Below are 22,195 nucleotides of genomic sequence, written 5' to 3'. Positions count from 1 at the left end.
TTCAAATGTTCATTATTAGCAGGGTGTGACTGAAAACCAGTTGCATGAGCCAAATTTTTAATATATGATGCCTTTAATTAGTAATCTTAATCCATGGGGACATAGCTCACAACTGATTAAATTAGACAGAAATCCTCCCTGGTTTCACTGGGGACTTCTGCTCAGAAACTGACGGTATGATGCAAACCCATAGTGCACAAGGATTCCATCCAACATTCTGATGAGTGAAAATTCAGTCACATGAATGGTAGGGAAGAGAATGAAAAGGCTCACCAATGCTGAGCAAGGAAGAATGGTTACCAGTGGTTAGGTAGATAGCTTATGACACCTGAATTCAAGGCCCTGCTCTGCCACAGACTTTCTGTGTGACCTTGGGCAAGTCACATGGCCTCTCTGTGCCTCTGTTCCCATCTGCCCAATGGGGATAATGACTCTGCCCTGACTCAGAGGTTTTGTGAGGATACATTATATGCTGTCCGATGCTCAGATACTATGGTGATTGGGGAGGGGAGGGATCATAAACACCTTAGACTGGATACTGTCAAAAAAACAAATGTCCATGAACATTTCTTACAGTGTCATCCAGCTTCAGTTGTAAGAGAGAGTAAAAAGGAACCCTGATCTTCCTCCTCTGTCAGTCACTAGTTTATATACCTTGATTATAGTGCATTTTATTTCCCTTCTCTCTAAACTAGCTAGCCTTACTCTTTTTAATCTTTTCACCTACAGAACTCATGCTCTATAGTTTTCATTCATAGGATCATAGAAATGTAGGGCTGGAGGGGCCTTGAGAGGTCATCTCGTCCAGGATCAATGAAACCTAGATCATCCCTGGCAGGTGTTTGTCCAGCCTGTTCTTAAAACTCCCTGGTGAAGGGGATTCCACGACCTCCCTTGGTAACCTAGTGCTGGAATAGGTTACCAAAGGACATTCTGAAATCCCCATCATTGAGGCTTTTGCAAATAGGTTAGACCTCTCAGAGATGGTCTAAGTATTCATTATACATCTCCAGAACTTTTCTGTTTCTGAGGGTGTGTCATTTAGTTTAGAAGATGGCATTGTAATACTGTCAGTATTGTTCCCTATTCTTGCTCATTACAATAAGGCTCACACATGGAGGGTGGATGGGAGGTGGTGGTGAAAGACAAAGGGCTTAATTCTCCACGCCTTATAACCTTGTATAATCCTGTAGAGCTCTGCTGAGCAAGAGACCCAGGGCTGTAAAGTGCTGCCAGCTCAGGGTGGAGACCTCCTGACTCTGCATAGTGATAAACGACTGCACAAAGTGCAAGGCCGAGGCAATTTGGATTCCCTGGGACATGCAGAAGGGAGAGAGTGGCCAAATAGAAAACCTCTTCCATGACACTACATCCCGAAGCAGGTGGATCTGGCCTTTCATCCTTGGTGGGTTTGGTCAATGGAAGAAGGCTTTGTTTTAAAATTTCAAATGAGAATTTATTATCTGATGGCATAGCTGGCTAGCAGCCGGCTCTTACTGTGCTAGGAGAGAAATGTGATTCCTACACAGTTACAGTGGGTCTGAACCTGATTACCCTCTGACTTACAGTGGTGTAACTCAAGAACAACTCCTCTAAAGCCAACAGAGTTCCACCAGTAGACCGATGAGAGACAAGAATCCCACCCTATTAACCAGACTTTATTGCAAGCCAGAAAACATTGATCTGATTGAACCTTTGCTCTTCAGACAATTGATGAAAGCTCCCATTATCTATCCAAATCACAGAGCTTCTCAGTGGTCTTCAGGTACAGGCTGTCCCTGCTCCGGCCAAGCCTTTGTTTACTCTGTGGGATGCATTTCTGCTATTTTACAGTGCAGGCTTCGATCCCTGGTCTGCCCTACACATGCACACATTTTCTCCGCTCTTTAAATCCATGCAGGCATATCTGGTTAAGCACTTCTCATTTTAGTTAGAAATAACTGCTCCCCACTGTGGTTAATTTTACTCTAGGTAATCTCTGAGGTTGAAGACAGGGGACAGTTTAAATGTGAAATGAAATCACTCAGTCCTACATATTCATGTGCAGACACAAGTGCACACTCTTCCAGCCTTGTTTTTATTTAATTTGCCAGCCCTGTTTAAAAATAAAAAGACCAATTTCAGCCACAAGTGCTAATATTTTCCCATGCTCTTTCATGGCGTTTGGTTGTTCAGTCAAGGCAGCTTTGTGTGTGTGTGTGTGTGTATGATTTACTGATCTGTGGCTTGCCACATGTCTTTAAAATTACAGTGCCCATTTCCTGCTGAAATAATTTCTACAAAGAGTGGCTCCTATTACAGCAAGAGGAGCACGGACGTCATGATTTATTATTATTTATGGTCCCAGGGCCTTGTTTATGCACGATGGGTTAGGTGCGCAGGATAGAAATGCCATTATGCAAATGACATTGAATGTCCTTACTGAGCCTAAATAATTTTTGTGTTGGACGATTAAACCTCATCTGTTATTGATATGGGCTGCAGTCGGGCTATTAAAGAGTCCCAACAGTACTTACTCCCAGTAATGGGAAAATTGAGAGGAAGAGGCTAAACAATTGCCTCAAGTATGCTGTGATTGTCTGGTAGGAGTGGAACATAACAAACCCCCTGAATGGAAATCGTGTTTATTACTTAGGGATAAATAAAGAAGGGCGAACATGCAATAAATTACACTTTGTGATTTGAATCAGCGCAGCAGTGCATTTGCGTACTTTCAATTTCTTTATTTAAATATATATATTTTCTTTTGGGGTAAATACTAGAAGTAGCCAGGAATGATTCCCAGCCAGTACTCTCTCTGTATTTCATGAGAGAGGGAGGGGGAGATGGAGGACGAAGCCAATCTTCTCTGAGAACAAGGGAGCGACGTCGTCACTGGTGGGTTTTGTTTTTTTTTGACACAGCTGTGCGGTCACATTTTGATCAGTGTTGATAGCTTATGAATTCCAAAATTGACAAAATTTACAGAAAAATGAGGATAATCCATCTTCCTTAGCAGCCTGTCAGGAGCTGGCTATACTTCATAATCCTCAATTACAGATGCTATTTTCAGACATTTACATGCAGATATTAGAACAAAATGAAAATGAGAAACAAAGAGAGAATGGAAATGCAGCTATTTATATGTATAAAAGGAAAACAACAGGTAAATTCTAGGCATTTAGATTGGATTTGGGGTCCCGGTAGCAGAGCTGAGAGTAACTATGTGTGTTTGTGGATTTCAGTATGAAACAGTCAAATGCAGCATATATTTCCAGCATGCAAATAATCTGAAGGTTTAGGTCAAAAACAGCTCAGTTATTCTGAAGTATCAGAGTAAATGTGATCCTGGGAAGGTGCACTAAATAATTCCCACTTTTCTAGGGAAATCTCTGGGGTTTGCCTCAGTTCTAATTGGATGTGGGTTAAAATGAAGCACAGCTGTTAAATTTTTAAAACTTAGTCTATAAAAGAGAGCTTTATAAAATATTTTTTCATAGTAAGAAAAGATGATTCCATCATTTGAAATCAAACTTTCATCCCTTTCTAAAAAGTCACTACCAAGTGTTGACTAAAACAAAGGGAAATTGGAGTTCATCCCTGATGGACTGTGTGTATAGGATTTACCCCCAAGAAGAATTGGGTTTGGGGATAGTGCTAGGCAGAGTAGAAAATGTGATGGAAATCATGAAATGATGGGCCAGTGGGGCAGCGAATAGGTTTTGATATACAGTTCTTCAGCTCCCTTCCCACTTCACATCGAGGGGAGGTCAGGAGGAGGGTTTTGCAATGAAATTTCCATTCCCATAAAATTTAAGACAGAATTGCACTGATGTCCATACAGCTGCATGTGGTACTGGGCCTCCGAAAAGCTGGGGAGTTTAATTAGAGCTGCTTTGGATTAAAGTCTCTGAACCATGTCGAACGTTATAATCCCCCCCCCCCCCCCCGCCCTTTGTGAGTCTGACATAAGGCTTCAGTGGAAAGCATGCCCAGTGCTTGTTAGTTCTACCTTTTTTTGTTTATTCTTCCTGCATTGTGACACTCTGACATGACTATGTTAAGTTCTAGCCCTTCTAATGAAAATGACGGTAATTCCATAGCCATATTAGATCAGTGGATGGTGGTGGGCAGCTAGGAAAACCCTAGAGATGTTTTCTTTTGGTTTTGGAAAAGAGCATGGAGGCAGATCTTGTGGACCAAAGCCAAGTCTCCATTCCGTGTGTGTGTGTGTGTGTCTCAGTCGCATAGACTTTAACGTCAGAAGGGACCATTATCATCATCTAGTCCGACGTCCTGCACAATGCAGGCCACAGAATCTCACCCACTCACTCCTGTAACAAACTCCTGACCTATGTCTGAGTTATTGAAGTTCTCAAATTGTGGTGTAAAGACTTCAAGGTGCAGAGAATCCTCCAGCAAGTACCCGTACCCCATGCTGCAGAGGAAGGCGAAAAACCTCCAGGGCCTCTGCCAATCTGCCCTGAAGGAAAATTCCTTCCCGACCCCAAATATGGCGATCAGCTAAACCCTGATCATGTGGGCAAGACTCACCAGCCAGCACCCAGGAAAGAATTCTCTGTAGTAACTCAGATTCCACCCCATCTAACATCCCATCACAGGCCATTGGGCATATTTACTGCTAATAGGCAAATATCAATTAATTGCCAAAATTAGGCTATCCCAGCATACCATTCCCTCCATAAATTTATCAAGCTTAGTCTTGAAGCCAGATATGTCTTTTGATCCCACTACTCCCCTTGGAAGGCTCCAAAGAAGGTCTGTTTTTCCCCAAAGAATTCAGCTAGCGATTGCCTGGTGCAAGGTGCCCTAAGAATCCTTGAGCATGGGTTGAATGAAAGAGAGAACCAAGTAATAATGAATTTTCAGAGGTGCTTTGGTCTCAGTGCTTCTAGTCATGGTGTGTGTTATTGTTTTTTTTTAATTGGATATGTCCAGGTTGAGTGCCGGGGCTTGTACAAAATATGCCAGCCAAGGGACCAGGTTAACTATGAGTATGTAGAATTGGGCACAGAATTTTCTTATCATACACCATTCATGATGCATCGTGATGGCACCACCAAATCAACGTCTATCCTTGAGAAGACAGAGAAGAAGCAGCAGTGTGGCTTTTTACAGGGAAAGGCCCCGAGTGCATCACTTTATCTTACTGCACATCATTAGCTGAAAGGGAGGGCAAAAGGACAGATTCTGTAGGCACAAAACAGCAACAAAAAGACCACAAATCACTTGGAGTATTTTTGTATTTTGACAGTTCAAATGATTTCCTTTCACATTACCGTGTTCCCAACAACAAAAGGCACCTATATAATACAAAGGAATGAAGAAATATCAGTTGGTTTATTTAATTTTTCAGAGTTGTGGTTGGAATATTGAGCAGCTGAGAAAAGCACAGCATGTGTATCCGGATAGCGCCTTTGAAAGGTTACTTTCAGTGCAAACGAGACATCCCTTTCCTTTCCTCCCATCACTTGGTCTTCTGACAAGGTTACATATTTTCAGAATGCAAAATAAGTAAGAGGGGGAAAAAAGGAAAACATTTAATTTTAGCACTTTTTCCCTACCACTCACCCTGGATCACAGTAATACATCACAGTAATCCCAGCCAATATAACTTGAGACTGAAGGTGTTCCAGCCAGCTGTTCTATTCCAGTTTTCTCTCACCTTTCTTTATTTGGGGTTCATACACTTTAGGGAAGCCATCTTTCCCCCGGGCCCCCGCTTAGTATGCTACTCTGGAATAAAATTCCAATAACTGCATCAAAAAGAAAATCGCTCAAGAGAGAGTTGTCCACTGCCATTTTTTCTCGCCAATCCTAATCAGTGTGCACCCACAAAGGTCTATATCACCCCAGCTATAGCTGCTGTGGTCACCGGCACTAATGTATTGTTCATTCATAAAATAACTCTTGAAGAACAATAGTAGCAAGGCTGCCATCCCTCATCTTCCTTCACTTTTTTCCAACAAACAAACTGGGAAAAGACCTAGTGTGGCACTAAGGAGTGTTTAAAGAAAACCCTTTAGGTGTTAACTGTGGAAGTTCACCACATAGTACAAGATCTGTACTCTTTCACAGGCAGCCCAACCAAAATATTCCCCCAGATAGGTGCAGGAAAGGACAGAGGAATTAAAAGTAGTTTAAAGACCAAAGGACATTTAAAAGTAAAGGCTCCTTCCTTCCGGTCTCGTGGAAGGAAGTAGACATAAATAACTGAGGAAAGCTGACTCTCTGGAAATCTAGGACCACAAGTCAAGGTAAAGAAGAAAATTGAGGTGTCACCGTACAAAATTGGGGGCAGAAGTGGAGTTGGGACATGAAAACCAAGTCCTAGAGTTTGCATATGAAGAGTATTGCAGTGCTATAATTGAACATACTTTGAACATGGCTGAAATGTATTCATCGTCAACCTCTCATAGATGATTGTGCAATGAGAGCATATTAAGGACAGTACATAGGAGCTATCTACATTATACCACTTCTGCCATGGTCAGAAAAATCCCAGCTGAGTGGTTTGGATCATCCAAGGAGCTTCAGCTCCTTAGAACTCTATGCACGATATAAGTGAATGGCCTCTGTACAGAACCCCCCCCACACCTTTCTACAGAGTGCCTGTGGGAAAGCTCAACTCAGAAAGGCAAATGATATCCTTATCTATATTCACTGGAGTAATGTAGGTAACTGCATTAATATTCTTTGCCTATTTTGAACTGGCCAGCTGCTGTAGAAAGTCAGTTGTGGTAGTGAGATGTATATTGATACTAATTTTGGTTCTATCTCATGGTAAAAAAAAGAATGTGGAGTGAATTCGAAACCAGTGGAGAAGTACTGGTAGGAAATCTAACCTCTGAGCTGTCTTCAGTCTTTAACATCAAAGGATTATTTTAAATGAAAGGTTAGAATGTAGGATACTGGCAATATTATTTGTCCTGTGTCTCCAAAGCCAGAATCCAAAGCATGCTTCCATCGCCTGAAAGCATGTGTCACAGGAAGGATGTTCTTAAAACCAAAGTGCTGGTTGAGTCTTCACCATCCTGCTTTTGTAACTTCTTTTCCTCCTCCACCCAGCATCTAGATTGTGTGACCAGATGTCCTGATTTTATAGGGACAGTCCCGATTTTTGAGCCTTTCTCTTATATAGGCATCTATTACCCCTCACCCCATCCTGACTTTTCACACTTGCTGTCTGGTCACCCTACATCTAGGCCCAGGTGCTTCTCATGACATAGAACAGTGATTGGGCATGTCACAGAACAAAAAAGGGACTTAGGACCAGGTTCTCATCTGGTTGAATCGATGTAACTGTGTTGACATCAGTGAAGCTGTGCCAGTTTACACCAGCTGAGAATCTAACCCTGAAAGTGAAGCAGAGAAATGGAAGGCAGCAGGAGTATCACTTGCAAAAATGGCTAGTGATCGTGTTTTTTAACAAAGGCCCTTGAGCATGTGGAAAACTTGTGAGTTTCCTCATCACCCTGGAGTGGGAAGGATTACATAGGCACATGAAAGCTGTTTGTATACAGGTGGAAGTATACACAATAAAAGATTGGCGGGTGTCAGGGAAAATCCTTTACTTCTTGAGGACTGGAAGAGTAGCTCTGGGGAAAACTGTTGTTTTCTTCTGAGGGTGAAGGCAAGAAACCCAGACTGCTCCAGGCTCTGCTGCTGAATTTTATCACTTTGGGAAAGTCACTTGAACTCTCTGAGCCCAGTTGGCTACAGGCATAAGAAGGTACCACTCCATTAAACGCAAGAGGATTGCCCTACCTGTGAGAGCAGTAAATGTGGCACTCTGTGCCTCAGTTTCCCTTTTGTAAGAGAGGCCTGGTACTACTTTTATCAAACAGGTATTGTAAGAGTTAACTGTTTGAAAATAACGACTATGTCCTCTCATCAAATGTAATGCTGTGGATGCACCAGGCAGGTTGCTACTGTTAGTCAATCTGCAGCGTATACAACATCCCATCCTCCTGATGTAGATGGGTTGGGGGAGAGGGATGCAGAGAGAAATCTCTCATTATAGTTCAGAAGCTTTTTTTTTTTCTCACTGCTCTCCTTTTATATATTCTCCTTCTTACATTTCTGTGTTTTCTTTCTCCTTCATGCTATGGCAGTGGTGCTCCATGCTGATGAGACAATACTTGGTGCAACCCCAGGCAGTCATTTTTCAGGTAATTTCTTAGGGTACCAAACACCCAACTCATGCTTTTTCAGGTATCAAGCTGGTTGGGTTTCCCCGATTATGCAGGGCTTCTTTGGTTGTACCTGGGTAGGTTGGGTATTTTCTTTTCCTGGCTATTCCTAACCCGGAGATCATGGGGCTGTGTTGCAACTAGAAAAAATCAAAGAAGTAACATTCTTAGATTAACGATCAGTCCCCACGGCAGCACAATTCTAGAATGTAACTAAGATTTTTGGTTACTAATTATGAATAATCAATGGTTAGGGTTAGTAGGGATGAATTTCTGATACAGTCACAAGATTCAGGAGGAGGAAGGATCTTCATTCTTGATGGTGAGAGGAAAAGCCCCTCCAAGAGTTGTTAGTTTAGCAAGCTTTGCCTTTTTTGGCTTCATGGTGGGATGTATGGCAGTGATGTGCTGTGTGCGCGGAAGAGGGAGCAGAAAAGATGATAAAAGGCCCACCCCGTGTGACAAAGCCCTTGTTTTGTTCAGTGGTGGTTACATGCATGTCCAAGGCTCTAGTGTTCCAATACCAGCCCCAACTGCAGAACACAGAAGCTAATCTTTTCTTTAGGGACTGACATGGAACCATTAGTGTTATTGGGACTGCCTGCTCTTTCTGTGTGTCTCTTTGCCATGTGTGTGTGTGATAAGCTTGGCGGGGAAGAGGATCCCCTGTTTTTATTTGTTTGTGAAGTGCTGGACCCACAGTGCTGCTGTATGAAGTAATAATAATTATAATCAGCCCCAGAGCTTAATGCACCTGGGTTCTGCAGGGAATTTAAGTTTGGACTCTTTTGTTGGGTTTATAAAACAGAGGCTCTCTTTCTGCTCTGTACTCCAAATTCTTAGCTTCTATTGAGGCAAATATTGGCTCCAGTTGTTTAACTGGCTTGTTAACATACTCTGCAGCATGAACTGCTTTTTCCAGGACTATTGTACTTTCTGTTTCCAAAGCCGTACGAACAGTGATAAATGCCAGTCTAAACCTGGCACGAGATGGGCGTTGTTCATTTCATCACAGCTGGCTTGGCCTGGGACCAGCATATGCTAGACATATGCATATGGAGCATCCTGCCATGAAACATAGGAACGCTGAGCACAACAGTGGGCACCATCAAGGGTGCTGCCATGTAGCCACAGTCTCCTAGCAGCTGCTGTTTTGGAGAAAACCCGTACAGCAGTTAATGTTCTTCTCTCTTTGTTTGGGCACATTGCTTTCTGAGGGGAAAAGTGGAAAAGCCATTGACCAGCAGGCAACTGTGTTACTCGTGATAAAGGGCTATGCTTTTTCTGACTGAGGCTTTATCCATATTCCTCTTGCCTCGAGTACCAACAAACATTGGTAGGTGTTGCTGGCAGATCTCTCAGTTCAGGGCCTTTGTGCTGGCCAGGCCATAGCAACAGGCCTGTGAAGTTGGCAGTCACAGCCCCAAAGGAATTTCCACAATGTAGGGGGCTCCCCAGTAATGTCATGGCTCTGTATCATCCTGCAGCCCCTGGTGTAGGGTGAGCATCAAGAGCATTCCCCTGGGAATGGGGACATGGCTGGAATACCACTGCATTCTGGCTATTCCCAGCTGCTGAAAGAGCCCCTGAGGCCCCAGGCTAGGTGCAAGCTTGGACCTTGCTGAGGCTGCTCTAACCTGTGGCAGGCTAGCCAGCCCCTGAACACGGAAGGTTAAAGCCACCTTTGCCTCCTCCTTATTCTGCCATCCTGGGCTGAGTTAGTGATGAATTTCCACCCACATTTTCCTTAAAGGCAGTAGTAGCTTCAATTGTTCCAACCTGCAGAAGGTGTCTCAAAACTCTGGCTAGTGCTGCAACTTTGGTAGATCCTATTTTGTAGGCTAAGATAGACACCCCAGACCCATAGGTTTACAAGGCACCACAAGAGTCATCAAGAGTCCCTGCCAAGATGCAGGATTTGGTGGGTCTAAACCATCCAAGACAGATGCCTCCAGCCTCCTTTGGAAAACTTCCAGTGAAGGAGCTTGCATGACCTCCTGGGGCAGTCTGTTCCATTGTCCTACTGTTCCATTGTCCTCCAGTTAGGAAGTTATCAATAAGCTGTCTATGCTGCTGTCAAAAAGAGCAACATTGGCACCAGGTGCATCTTTACAGACATGGCATGAAGTAGTGGGGAAGTACCTGCTGACTTTCCAAGGCTGTTTGAGTGGGGCAAACAGTGAGTTCTGTGCAAAAACTTTTTGCTATGGTAAAAGTTTGTAGTTATTGATACTAATTCTTGTACAAAGTTTAAGGCTTCTGTTATTGGGAGTATAGAAAATGTCATCTTGTTTGATAAGCCTTGTCTGCTGTTATGTTTTGGGGTAATTATAGTCAGTGTGAGGTCTAATCCTGATATTCCTTGTTCCAAAACCAGTTACTGGAGGTTGTAGGTCCAATAAAGTGAAAGGAGAAGAAAGGTAAAGTGTATAAGCATTGTAGACAGTTTCCGGGCCCGTAAAACTTGCATTTTGCTGACAGTGAACATATCAGTTGCAAGTGCAGTGGCAAAAGCAGTGGAAACCATGCTGCTGGCCTAGAAATCTGTAGCATTATTGCTGAGAGTTGGCCAAATTTAGACCAGCTGTGAGTGGGTCAATAGAAGTGCATCCGTTTATACTGGATCTGAATTTGGCTCAGTACATTGGCACAGCTTGACATTTTACATCAGGCAGCTTCAGACTATAACTCTTTTTACAAAGTGTTAATGGTGCTCGTTAGACTCATCACAGGGTTTGTCTGCACTACAGTCCGAGGTGTGATTGCAGCAGGAGTAGATCTATCAGAACCAACTGTAGGTGGTTTGGGTACTGCTAGCAGTGATGTCTGGGCAGCACAGACTTCAGCATGGGCTAGTTGTCCAAATACATACCTAGGATCCTGGATGGGCTTGTTCATCCCATGCTGAAACCCGTCCTGCTATTGGTACCTAATCTAGTTAGATTAAAACTAGCTCAGGAATGTCTACACCTGCTGCAGTCACACCCGTGATTGCAGTGCAGACGTACCCGAAGCTCCATAGGTAAGCATTAAGCTGCATCAGTACTGTGCCTTTAAGTGAACTGTCATCAACATTACAATTAACTTCAGCTCTTTCTAGTGAAAGAAGGATTCTAACCACTGAACAGGGCAGATCTATGTACTCTACTGTAACAGCACGTAATAAATAAATGCTACTTTTTCGGAGGATATTTTGTGTGCTCTCTTCTCCTTATCAGAATATGCTAAAGCACAACTTGACTTCAAGAAGTCGGGGTTTCGCTGGGCCAAACTGCTCACACAGTCCCATACTGCTTATTATTCCAGCAAATTAGCTTTCAAAGGCACTGTACATCCTTACAAGACAACAACATGAGAAGATGGGCAGTGGTATTTAGGACCCTCTGAAGGACTAGGGGATGTGACAGGGTTTTAATAATCAAGGCTAGAGAAGATGAAGGCATGGATGCCGTGGAGTGGAAGTAGTGGTGTACGCAGCATTGTTGAGGAAGTGTTGATGAGCAGATAGGCACACCCACAGATGTGTCGAGACAAGGGACGTTTCAGACTCAAGGGGGTGCAGAAGACTCTGAAAAATGAAGGAGACAGGACACATGGGGTTATGCCTTAGTATTTTCACCTGGCCGAAAAATCTTGAACCCAGAGAGTATCACACAATTGATTTTCTGGCAAGATACCACTTTGATGACACCAGCAATGGTAAACTTGGCAAAAAATATTTGCCGCACCTGCTGGCAAGTGCTCCCTGGTGATGCCGGGTGACTCTGGTGACTTGTGCAGCTTGAATCTGAAGCCTATTCTTCAAGAGGAGTTTGAATCTGCCATTCCTGGGTTATCAGTATGAATGCCTGCTAATTTTAATAACAACTGTGCTACAGAGACACAAATATAGACAAACCCTGATATTTATGCCAAACCCCAAGCTGAGCTTTCTGTCTCAGACCATGCACTGAAACCATCTCATGGCTCACCGATAACTTTGAAAACATTTTGTATTTAGGAACAATCATGTTTAAACAAGATATTTTCTGCATTTCTCCTTACTTTAATAACATTTTAAAAGGAATTTATAGAGTGCCTTGAAAATATACGGGGCCTGTTTCACCACTGCATTACTCCAGTGTTGCAATGCAGTTACAGTGGCTTAAACTGCAGTAATGCAGTGCTAACTCACCCCAATTTTTAAGTTTATTTGTTACTACTACTTATTCTTCATTGAAATCATAACCTCCGATTGCTCTGCACAGGGTTATAATCTCACAAATATGGGAGCATGGCATTGAGGGAAGATGAACTCAAAAAAGCAGATTCTAGTTTTGTGTAAATAGTCCTGAAAATTACGGGAGGCGGGAAATGCAGATAAACGTTCTGCCACATACGCAGAATTCTTTCTAAATGTAGGGCCAGATCCCCAGCTGCTATGAACTGTCAGAGCTCCATTGGCTTTCAAAGGCATAAGTGGACATTGTCAATCTTACTTCGGTGGAGCCGTCAGAGGCTTTGGCCCCAGATGTTTAAAGTTTCCCGTATGAGATCGGTGGATCTTTAATATACCCAGGTGACACTTGATCTTATTTGTTTTAAAATAAATTTGGCATTGGAAATGCTTTGGGAGATGTGGTTCCAAGGCCGACCATGAGCCCCTGCTCGCAGTAACTAGGTTTACCTAAGTACGCTTTATTGCTTACAACTTGAAGGAACTACTGTGTTCTTCAGTGGGATGTGGTTGAAAAACATTTCTGCTTCCATCTTCCCTATAGGCATGTCTTTCTCTACAAGTGTGATTAGTGGAATGAGAACATTTTGATTGTGTTACCATGAACTATTAGTGAACTGTAACAGGCAAATGACTTGCTGTCAACAGTTATAGTCACCAACTTTTGTCTACAAGATGCTGCCACACTGAAAGATTTTGTTGCTTAACAATAATAATATTGGATCCTTTTAGTAAAAAACAAAACAAAACATTTTTTGTTCTACCAAAGCAGCAGAGACAAAGATAAGACACACGTAGTGTGGGTTACTAACGACAGCTTTTGCAGCACATTTTAAATGTTCTTTGCCTTTCACATGGTTAATCTGATAAAACAGGTTTAGGATTTATCTTTTTGCATTGTATGTAATTGTGTTATACTGCATGTATCAGAAAAAGGTTGTTGAATATCAAATATACTATTTCTGAGGTATCTCTTGCTTAATTTTCCAGACGACAGAATACTCAGCCATGGCATCATTAGCTGGTGGATTAGATGATATGAAGGCCAATTTAACAAGCCCTACTTCCGCAGAATTAGGAGCTAGTGTTCCAGGACCACAATCCTACCCTATTGTAACAGGTAAGACATCTTGGGAGCCTGATATATGTTGAAAAAGAAGTGTTCGTTGGCCAACTGGGGGAAGGGCTGAATGGTATTTTGCTGCTCCTGGCAACTCACTGCCATTTATAAGAGACATAAACATAAGAAGTGCCACTATTCTTTTCAGAAAGTCTCAAAATTGGTGTGAGTTCATAGCCATTCAAGCAGTTCCAGGCCCAGACGCTCAGCTGGTGTAAATCAGTGATTTCTTTAAGTCAGTTGATCGAGACCAGTTTGCACCAGTAGAGGCTCTAGCCCTCCAAATCTAAACCCTGAGTACCAACACATCACAAAAAGTGAGGACTTGTCTCTGCTTTGGGTGTTGCAGGTTGTTTATCCTGAAAGTGTTTGGCATTTGAGACTGGTCTGAATTTTGATGGCATTTCAGATTGGACTGAATTTCCGGTGCATCCGATCCCTCCAAATACAGATGCTCTGGACCACTTTTGGAATTCCACTCTTGCTATAGGCTTTGGCATTTAAAAGAAGCAATAACTCATTATAGTAGTGTTAAGTCAACTGTATTTGTGTAACAGTCATAGCCATTGAGAGGAGGTTAGGGACCAGTGGCCACTAGATTTTGATAACATTCGTCGACTGAGTCAGCTACATCACTTGAAACTAGACTGCACAAAATGCAATAGAATCTCAAAATATTTCCTGTAAGAATCACTCATGGCTTAGTACATGAGCCTCTAAAATTCAAGGATGTATTTTACCTACCCTTAAACTTTTTCTTTTGTTTTTTTCATGACACTTGGTGACAGTTCAAATTTCAGCCTTAGATTTTCCTTCATTTTGCCTACTGTGGAGTTTCATTTTGGCCCAGGTCCTCCAAGTATTTCAGGCACTAACTCCCATTGAAATTGGTGTGAATTAGGTGCCTAAATACCATTGAAGATCTGAGCCTTAGCTGCTGAGCAGAATGTTGTGAATTTTTAGGCTGCCTCCATCTTGTCTTTAAGCACAGCAGTTGTGCAGAGTCTGTGAACAATTTTGAAAACACAAGTTAATGCAGAGTTACTTTTGCGCAATGCAGAATCAGCCTGGGAACTTATTGCCAAGAGCTTAGCAGGATTCAAATAAGATCATATAATTATATGGTTAATGAGGAAATCCGCATGTCTAGTAAGTAGGATATACCTATATGTACACATATATATTGGCAGGAATATAAACCATCATGCTTCAGTGCATAAGGCAAACACTGAGTGATGGAAGTTAGGAGCAGTGTTCCCTCTGGCCAGGTTGTTCCATAATTGCTCACTACAGAGCCTCTTATATCTTCCTCTGAAGCACCAGGTACAGGTCACTGCCAGAGACTGGAATTGCCATGGCAGATCAGACAAATCAAATTGCTTTTAGGATCTGATCCAATGCCCACTGAATTCAATTCCATTGACTTTAATGGGCACTGGATCCAGTCCTGAGCGCACAGTTCGCTCATAATAACCAAGGTTGTTGAAGGGGGAAAAAGGCAGAACTTCCTAGAAGCTGTGAGAACAAATGTGTATCATGGGTTGGTTAGACTGTTTGATGTACTGTTGGGAGGTGCTCAATAGGATGGTGATGGGAGCAGCGTAAGCATCTCCATAGAACAGAATAGAAGTGCACTGTGCAGGTCTAATTTACCTGCAGGTGCTCAGCACTTCAATGCTAAGGTGATGGGTGCTAAAGGAGACTGTAAGAAGCAAATTAGGAGGGCACGAGGTTAATAAAAGAGAAATGAGTAACAATAAATTCTGTGAAGCTGAGAAAATCAGAGATGTTGGATGGATCACCAAGGAGCAATTAAGGAGGAGAAGAACAATACAGAGGGGGTAAATATTTCTTTGCATCAGTCTTCCCAGAGAGGATGTTGAGTGAATATCTACCTACCCAAGCCCTACACTTTGCCAGTGGTAGGATGAGGCACTATGAAAGACTAAGGGCTTGTCTAGATGGGGAGTTAGTTGAGTGACAAGCTGGGGTGTTAATCTACAGCGCACTAGCATACCATGCCCCAAAACTTCCCTAGTGCTCATTGGCCTACCCCTGTTTCAAACAGGGGAACTTGTAGTGCGCCGCTGTAACTGAGTCCATATGGACAGTTAGTGCCTGGCTAGGGTGACCAAACAGCAAATGTGAAAAATTGGGACGGGGGTGGGAGGTAATAGGAGCCTATATAAGAAAAAGACCCCAAAATCGGGGCTGTCCCTATAAAATTGGGACATCTGGTCACTCTATGCCCGGCATGCTAAGGCAGTGTAAATTTACACCCCAGCTTGCTAGGCAAAAATTAATAAAAGGAGATGCATTCTCCACCCCTCACAATTAACTTGTAGAACCTATTGCAACAAGTTTCAGAGTATCAGAGTGGTAGCTGTGTTAGTCTGTACCAGCAGAAAGAACGAGGGGTACTTGTGGCACCTTAGAGACTGAGAAATGTATTTGTTAAATAAATTTGTTAGGCTCTAAGGTGCCACAAGTACCCCTCGTTCTTACTGCAGCAAGATATCCCAGACACTAAGAATTTAGTAGGGTCCAAGGATTTCATCCAAACTGCTAAAGTCAATGGAAAGACTCCCGTGTACTTGAGTGGGCTGTGGTTCAGACTCCCCCGAAAGAGCAGCTCCTTATATGGGCAATCAAATCACCCACCAGATAGGATAAAAAATAACTGGGATATAGGCCTTCTGTGTCAGGGCATAAACCAACTACCAGCTGCCTGGGGCTGGGAAGAAACTTACGTAAATTATTCTGTAGTTGTCCATTATGGCGCATTATACTTGCACCTTGCCCTGAAGCAGCCTGTACTGGCCACTGTTGGAGACAGGATACTGGATTGGATGGACCCCTTGTCTGCTCTGGCAGGATAGTTCCTGTGTCCCTGCATATTTTCCTGCCTCTCAGAAGCAGCACTCCTTCCTATTCCCACCTAGGCCTTTTGTGTAATGGGGGGATTGTAAAGCAAACCTTTCCCAGAGAGTGTTCTCTGTATGCCCTAGCATGAGCCCTATTCATAGGGCTGCCTCCCCTGAGAAACTGCAGTCTTGTAATTCTTACTCAGGCAAAACTCCTATTTACTCCAAGGAGAGTTTGTCTAAGTAAGGAATGTGTCCCCAGACCTGCAGTGCACCCAGAATGTCCAGACCTGCGAAGCACAGGAGCAACCATTTCCTCCCCACGAACCTATAGTGATAACCTGGCCATTCTTTTTATGGGCTTTTTTACTTACCTGTGATGGACTAGTCAGCAATATTTACTAAAATAGGACCTGGGGACTCTAGAAAAGCCGCTACTTGTTTTGTTTTAAGCTAGAACCAAATGTGAGTTCTTATGCAAAGTTATAAGTAATTTTAAGAAGTTGAATTGATCTGTTGGTTTTATTTTTACCAAGCCTAGAAAAATTCTGTCACTGATCTTAGATGTGAGAGAGAACCATAACAACACGGGTGTTTCGGAAAGGGTGAGGTATATAATTCTTATCACACCGGAGTTTATTGTCTAATGTCTGGGTTTATAATGGTATTCACATTAGAGTTCCACTAATATGTGCAGTCTTTTTTTTGGTACTTTTGATTTATGAGAAAAATCCATATGGCTAAAATATTTCATTTTTTTGGTAATATCACTGTGTGTATTATGGTGTATCATGAAGCCTCAGACAAGATCAGGGCCCACTGTGATAAGTGCTGTACATACACATAGAAAGAGACAGTCCCAACACTTTACAATTTAAATAGACATGACAGACAAAAGCTCAGACGGAGACAGTATTATCACCCCTATGTTATAGATGGGGAACTGACTCACGGAGGAAGAAGTCTCTAGCACAACTAGGAATTAAACCCAGATCACCTGAATCCCAGACTAGTACCTGAATCACAAACTACCATTCTTTGGACAATCTATAATAATAATGTTGTAGTTTTAGAGATGAGCAAATTGGTTCAGATTAAATAAGAACCGAGCTGAATTCCAGCTTCTCCTGAGGTTCAAAGACGTCTGGCTAACTTTTAATTCTTGATAGTGCAGAAGCATGCAAAAACTTTCTGGTTCTGGGTGAAATAAGGAGAGAATCTGTCTTGTGGTGTTTCCTGCCTAACCGAAAGCAAAGTCCTACAGTTCTGAAAATCTTACAAGAAAGCTTGGCCTTCGAAGACTTCCAGCTCAATTTTGCAGACCTAAGATTTTAAGGTAGTTTAGATAAAGGTCAGCAAAGCATTCAAACCTTGGTGTTTAAGTGTTCCAAACCACTGTGCTTTTGAAGTCTGGTCTTTGCTGCTTTTAGATGGTGTTCCAACATGTGTTACTGTATAATAAACATGCTTGTTATAATACTTGGTTGTTGGGAGACCCAAGGGCAGTTTTATATTTAAAAAACTGACAAGTGAATTGTAAACTCCAGCAGAAATCTTTGATTGAAATCATCATTTTTATAGGGAATATTTCTGTTTTGTGTGAAGCAGACCGATGAATACCGAGTGGCCCATGTTTCAGCATACAAAAGGCCATTAATGTGCAGGGTGCTTAAAAAGCCCCATATTCCAGGATGAAGAACTTGAAATATATACTCCTGAGAGTTTGAGAAATAGGTTTTATTCTGGCCAAGAAAACTAATCTGGTTCTTTTGATAAGCTGAGATCTGCAGTTCAAGCTTCAGCAGTTTTTATGAAAAAGTCCGGGGACATTGCTGGGCTTCTATTTGCAAACTGACCGATGTCTAGTTCGTATTGTGAGTCTTTAAGCCATCTCATAAAGCAGTTTAATGGAAAACAGGCTGAGAACTAAGAGGATAAGTGAATTATGATCACAGTTTTTCATTGTTCTTATTCCAAGACCATGTTTTGGACAGCAAAGCAACACTGAGAAATGAGATGTGAAAGATCCTCTGTATAATTGTTGATGTGCAGTGTGAGGTTCACGTTTCCGAGTAGACTGGTAGATCAAATTGGCAGTGATATCATTTGAATAAAAAGCACTGCTTAAACATTGGCATTCATACCAGCACATGCCTTTAAAAATAGGCCTAAGTGATGGCGAAAGGAATTGTTGATGACCGTTCTCAGCGTTGTTTCATCCACAGACTCCCTTGTGTTATGGACCGCTGGCTAACCATCTGATTAGCGAGCCACCTGATTTCTCTCCATCGTTTTTATGCCACATTAAATATTAAGTTAAAAAAATTCCTTCTCTTACTGCTTGCTGCCATGGTTCATAAGCACGCTCTCCATTTGCAAGCCAATGACATGTGCCTACCCCATTACTGCTGTAGTCAGCAGTTTCAGAGCAGCTTCTGATTGTTACTAATTACCTGCAGATGCATTTTCTCCGCTCCAGCTTGCTGACTTCAGCTTGGTCGCTATCACTTTGAGAGGACAAAGTGGCACTGAAATTGATACCTCCGCTCGGCTCTCCAATACAGCGCAGAGGACAGATTGACAAATCCACAGGCAGTCCTGACTGCAGCTGGTTTGAGAGTCAGTTTGCATTAGCAGTGCCCAGAAGTGACTGGATTCAACTGTCGACTGGCCTAGCAAAGGAGCCAAATAAGAACATTTCATTTTAGTGGGAGCAGACACAAACTCTATCATTCAGTTAAAAGAGGATGCTTAAAACGAAGCATCCAAGGCAGATTATGGTTTTGTTTTCTCAACAGGACATAGGAACCTTGTCATTTACCTCCCCAGAAGCATTCAAGACCAATGCTCCCTTCCTTAGCTTCCTTTCCAGGTTGCGGCAAAAGTAGTGCTAGAAATGTTGGACTTAGAGAATGCAAGGAAAATGCGCCTGGCTAAGTACACGACTCCAGTTTTAGTAAACTCAAGTTTGTGTTTCTTTATGTAGATGTATCTGATACCCTTAGTATAGTATATTATGCCAAGTAGCTATTTCTCCATAGATCCAAGTGTACAAAGCTAATACAAATAACACACACATTTCTCACAGTTGATATTTCCATATATGTTGCTAGGTTTACATTAATATGAAGTGAACGTGGCCAAATGAAAGGAAACACATGTAATGCAAAGGACCCGTATTTATCCTGGGATCTATGACGAAAGACTGTAGTTACCTGATCCCTCGCCAGACTGTTTTGTTCCTCCAGCGATGCCTCAATTTATTCGGTAGCTTTGTCTCATTAATCTCTAGCCTACTTCATGTCATATTCATCCTGACAGGCAGTGGCTGCTATTTACGTGCCAGTGTTTTGCCAAAGCTTTTGTTGCATTTCAATGCTTGTTTATCATTTCTAATGCTGCGAGCAAGACGGTAGGCAGGTAGCAGGCCTGGAGAACTTTCCATCAAACCTGATGGAAAGTGCTTGAAATGGACAATGATGCTGAAAACAACCCCCAGGCTGATCTCATGCCACTTGCATTTTTAAATCATTACAGATTAGACTAGGTCTCCCCTACATAGGCAACTTGCCCAAGATCTACAGGGAGTCTGTGGCAGAACCAGGAATCAAACACAGGTCTACCTGCAGCCCAGTCCTGGGCCTTAACCATGGTCAGCTTTCTGGCATGCTGTAAAGTTAGCCTTTTCCCTCAAGCCTCTGGATAGGCTGATACTTGGGTGATGCACTAGTCTAGTTGATGGGTATTTTTATTATCAGAGCTAGCTTTTGTGGTATTTGGAAGAGTAATCAATCGAGTGTGAGCCATGGTTGTGTTTGAAGCGTTGTAAAGCTCCTGGAGCCCAGGATTAGTGCACAGAAAATCTAAGGGTGGCTAACCGGTCCCACTCCTATTAACTTTAAAGGGAGCAAAGTTAGGCCACTATTGAGTGGTTTTTGAAAACCTCACCCTAAGTAACCAAACAAAATATTGCAAAGACTGTACTAATAAAAGCACTATTCTGGGATACATGCTAAATATTAATATATTCTTGTTTGTTCCTTTAGGACATAAAGCACTCAGTGTCTTGTGTGATCTGAGAAGTTCTTGATCCAAAGAGGATTTATTTTAGCCACATTTCCTGGGAGGGAGAGGGGAAGGTACATGGTGTGCTTCACCCCCCTCCACAATGGTATTTATCCAAAAACAATACCTGGGGACAGATCTGCTGCGGATGTAAATGGCCATAGCTCCATTGAAATCCATGGAGCTAGGAGTGTGTTCACCTGACAAGCACTGTAAGTGCTGGAATGTAGAGTATACAGATGAGGTCACCTTGGTATCCATTGTTTTACTAGTTCCATCTCCTGCTGATGTCTATGTGATTGACCATGCCTTGGAAATCCTAAAGGATGAAATAAAACTTCCCAGTTGGGGGTTTTCCCTTTGAAGCTTTTTAAATCTTCCTTTTCGAACCTCCTACCAGAAGATAACATGTTTTACATCTGCCTCGAGGAATAAAAATGCCTCTGAGTTTGGATCTCAAAAGGCTACTATCACAGTTAGGGAATATATCCCAAAACATCTTCTGGGAATGTGTGTTAGGAGGAAAGGGAAATGCATAAGAGATCTTTAACTAAACCCACCTTTTCTTCCATTTGTCTGTCATTGATATTTCCATGATCTTAGGATCTGGCTCATTCATAATTATTGTTTTAAATATATATATATGTTAAATATAAATTAGAGAAATATAAATGTCTCGTTTATAAGGAGCTGAGGTATTGCGGTGCTGGATGAAGTATAAATACCTAACTAGACCGAATAAGTAATTGACATGAGATAGGGTATGCAATTGTCATGGAATAAACTCTTACATAGGGTTGCTAGAGTAAATACTGCCTTGATTTCTTCTGACTTGAATGACTCTGCAGACAGGCTTCCCTCATATCATAACAGAATCACTGCCTTTTTTTTTTTGTAAGTTTTACCTTCTCTTTATTCTGGTCATGCTGAAAACAGAAAAAGTTTAACCAACTGATAGAGTGCAGCTCTCTTCAACCCTTATATAGCCTCTGGGATTGATGCCAAGGTAGCTAAGAAAGGGCTATTTATCTTTTAGGTAGAGCACCTTATCTGACCTGCCTTTTATGACCCCTTTTTTGATGATGATCTGAGACAGCTACATTACTTTTCATGTCAAATTGAAAATATAACGTGAAAATAAAAATACTAAAATAAAATAAAATAAAAACTCACATTTATTTTTGAATAATACCTAGAAAAAAAGGACTTTTCAGCCATCCTTTCACACTCAAATTCCCAGTGAAGTCAATGCGTGGATTAGATGTGCAAAAAGTGTAGGCACGGGGTCCTAATTTCATAAATGTCGAGTGCAAAAGTGGAACGGACCTAATAGCGCTTGGAAAATTATTGTGGAACCTGCAATATCTGATCACTGAGGAAAATACTCATTGGTTTTAGTTGTATACTTTTATTTAAAGAATTGTTAAATATTTTTATCTAGTTGGTTCTGAAGGTCATTTTTTCATAGTTGTTAATTTCAGGTCAAACCCTGGTCTCATAGAGAACAATGAAGAGTTGCCATTGACTTCATTTGCAACCAAGATTTAGCCCCCATAAAGAACATTTACAGACGCTTGAATTTTTGAAAGCATTTAGAGAGGAAGGATGGTCATATAGTTATGGTACTCGCTGTGCCTCATAAAATCTGGCTTCAGGTCCCAGCTCTGCCACCAGCTTCTGGTGTGACCTTGAACAAGCCTGGTGTGCCTTCATTCCCAGTCTGAAAAATGGGCTAACA

At 42.1% G+C, this 22,195-nt stretch overlaps 1 protein-coding gene across 4 annotated transcripts in view; it reads left to right on the top strand.

Annotated features, from left to right (window-relative positions):
• Positions 1 to 22,195, top strand: part of PAX5 (paired box 5) — a 223,819-nt gene that overhangs the window by 102,357 nt on the left and 99,267 nt on the right. For all 4 annotated transcript variants that reach the window (XM_030567764.1, XM_030567762.1, XM_030567765.1 and 1 more), the window contains one exon: positions 13,399 to 13,528. In XM_030567764.1, the coding sequence (XP_030423624.1) occupies positions 13,399 to 13,528 (130 nt within the window). The remainder of the gene's footprint in view (positions 1 to 13,398; positions 13,529 to 22,195) is intronic.

This window comes from Gopherus evgoodei, chromosome 6 (genome assembly GCF_007399415.2).
Source record: "Gopherus evgoodei ecotype Sinaloan lineage chromosome 6, rGopEvg1_v1.p, whole genome shotgun sequence".
Classification (NCBI taxonomy): Eukaryota; Metazoa; Chordata; order Testudines; family Testudinidae; genus Gopherus; species Gopherus evgoodei.
The sequence above is the reverse complement of the archived record's forward strand: the minus strand, read 5'-3'. Positions and strand labels throughout refer to the sequence as shown.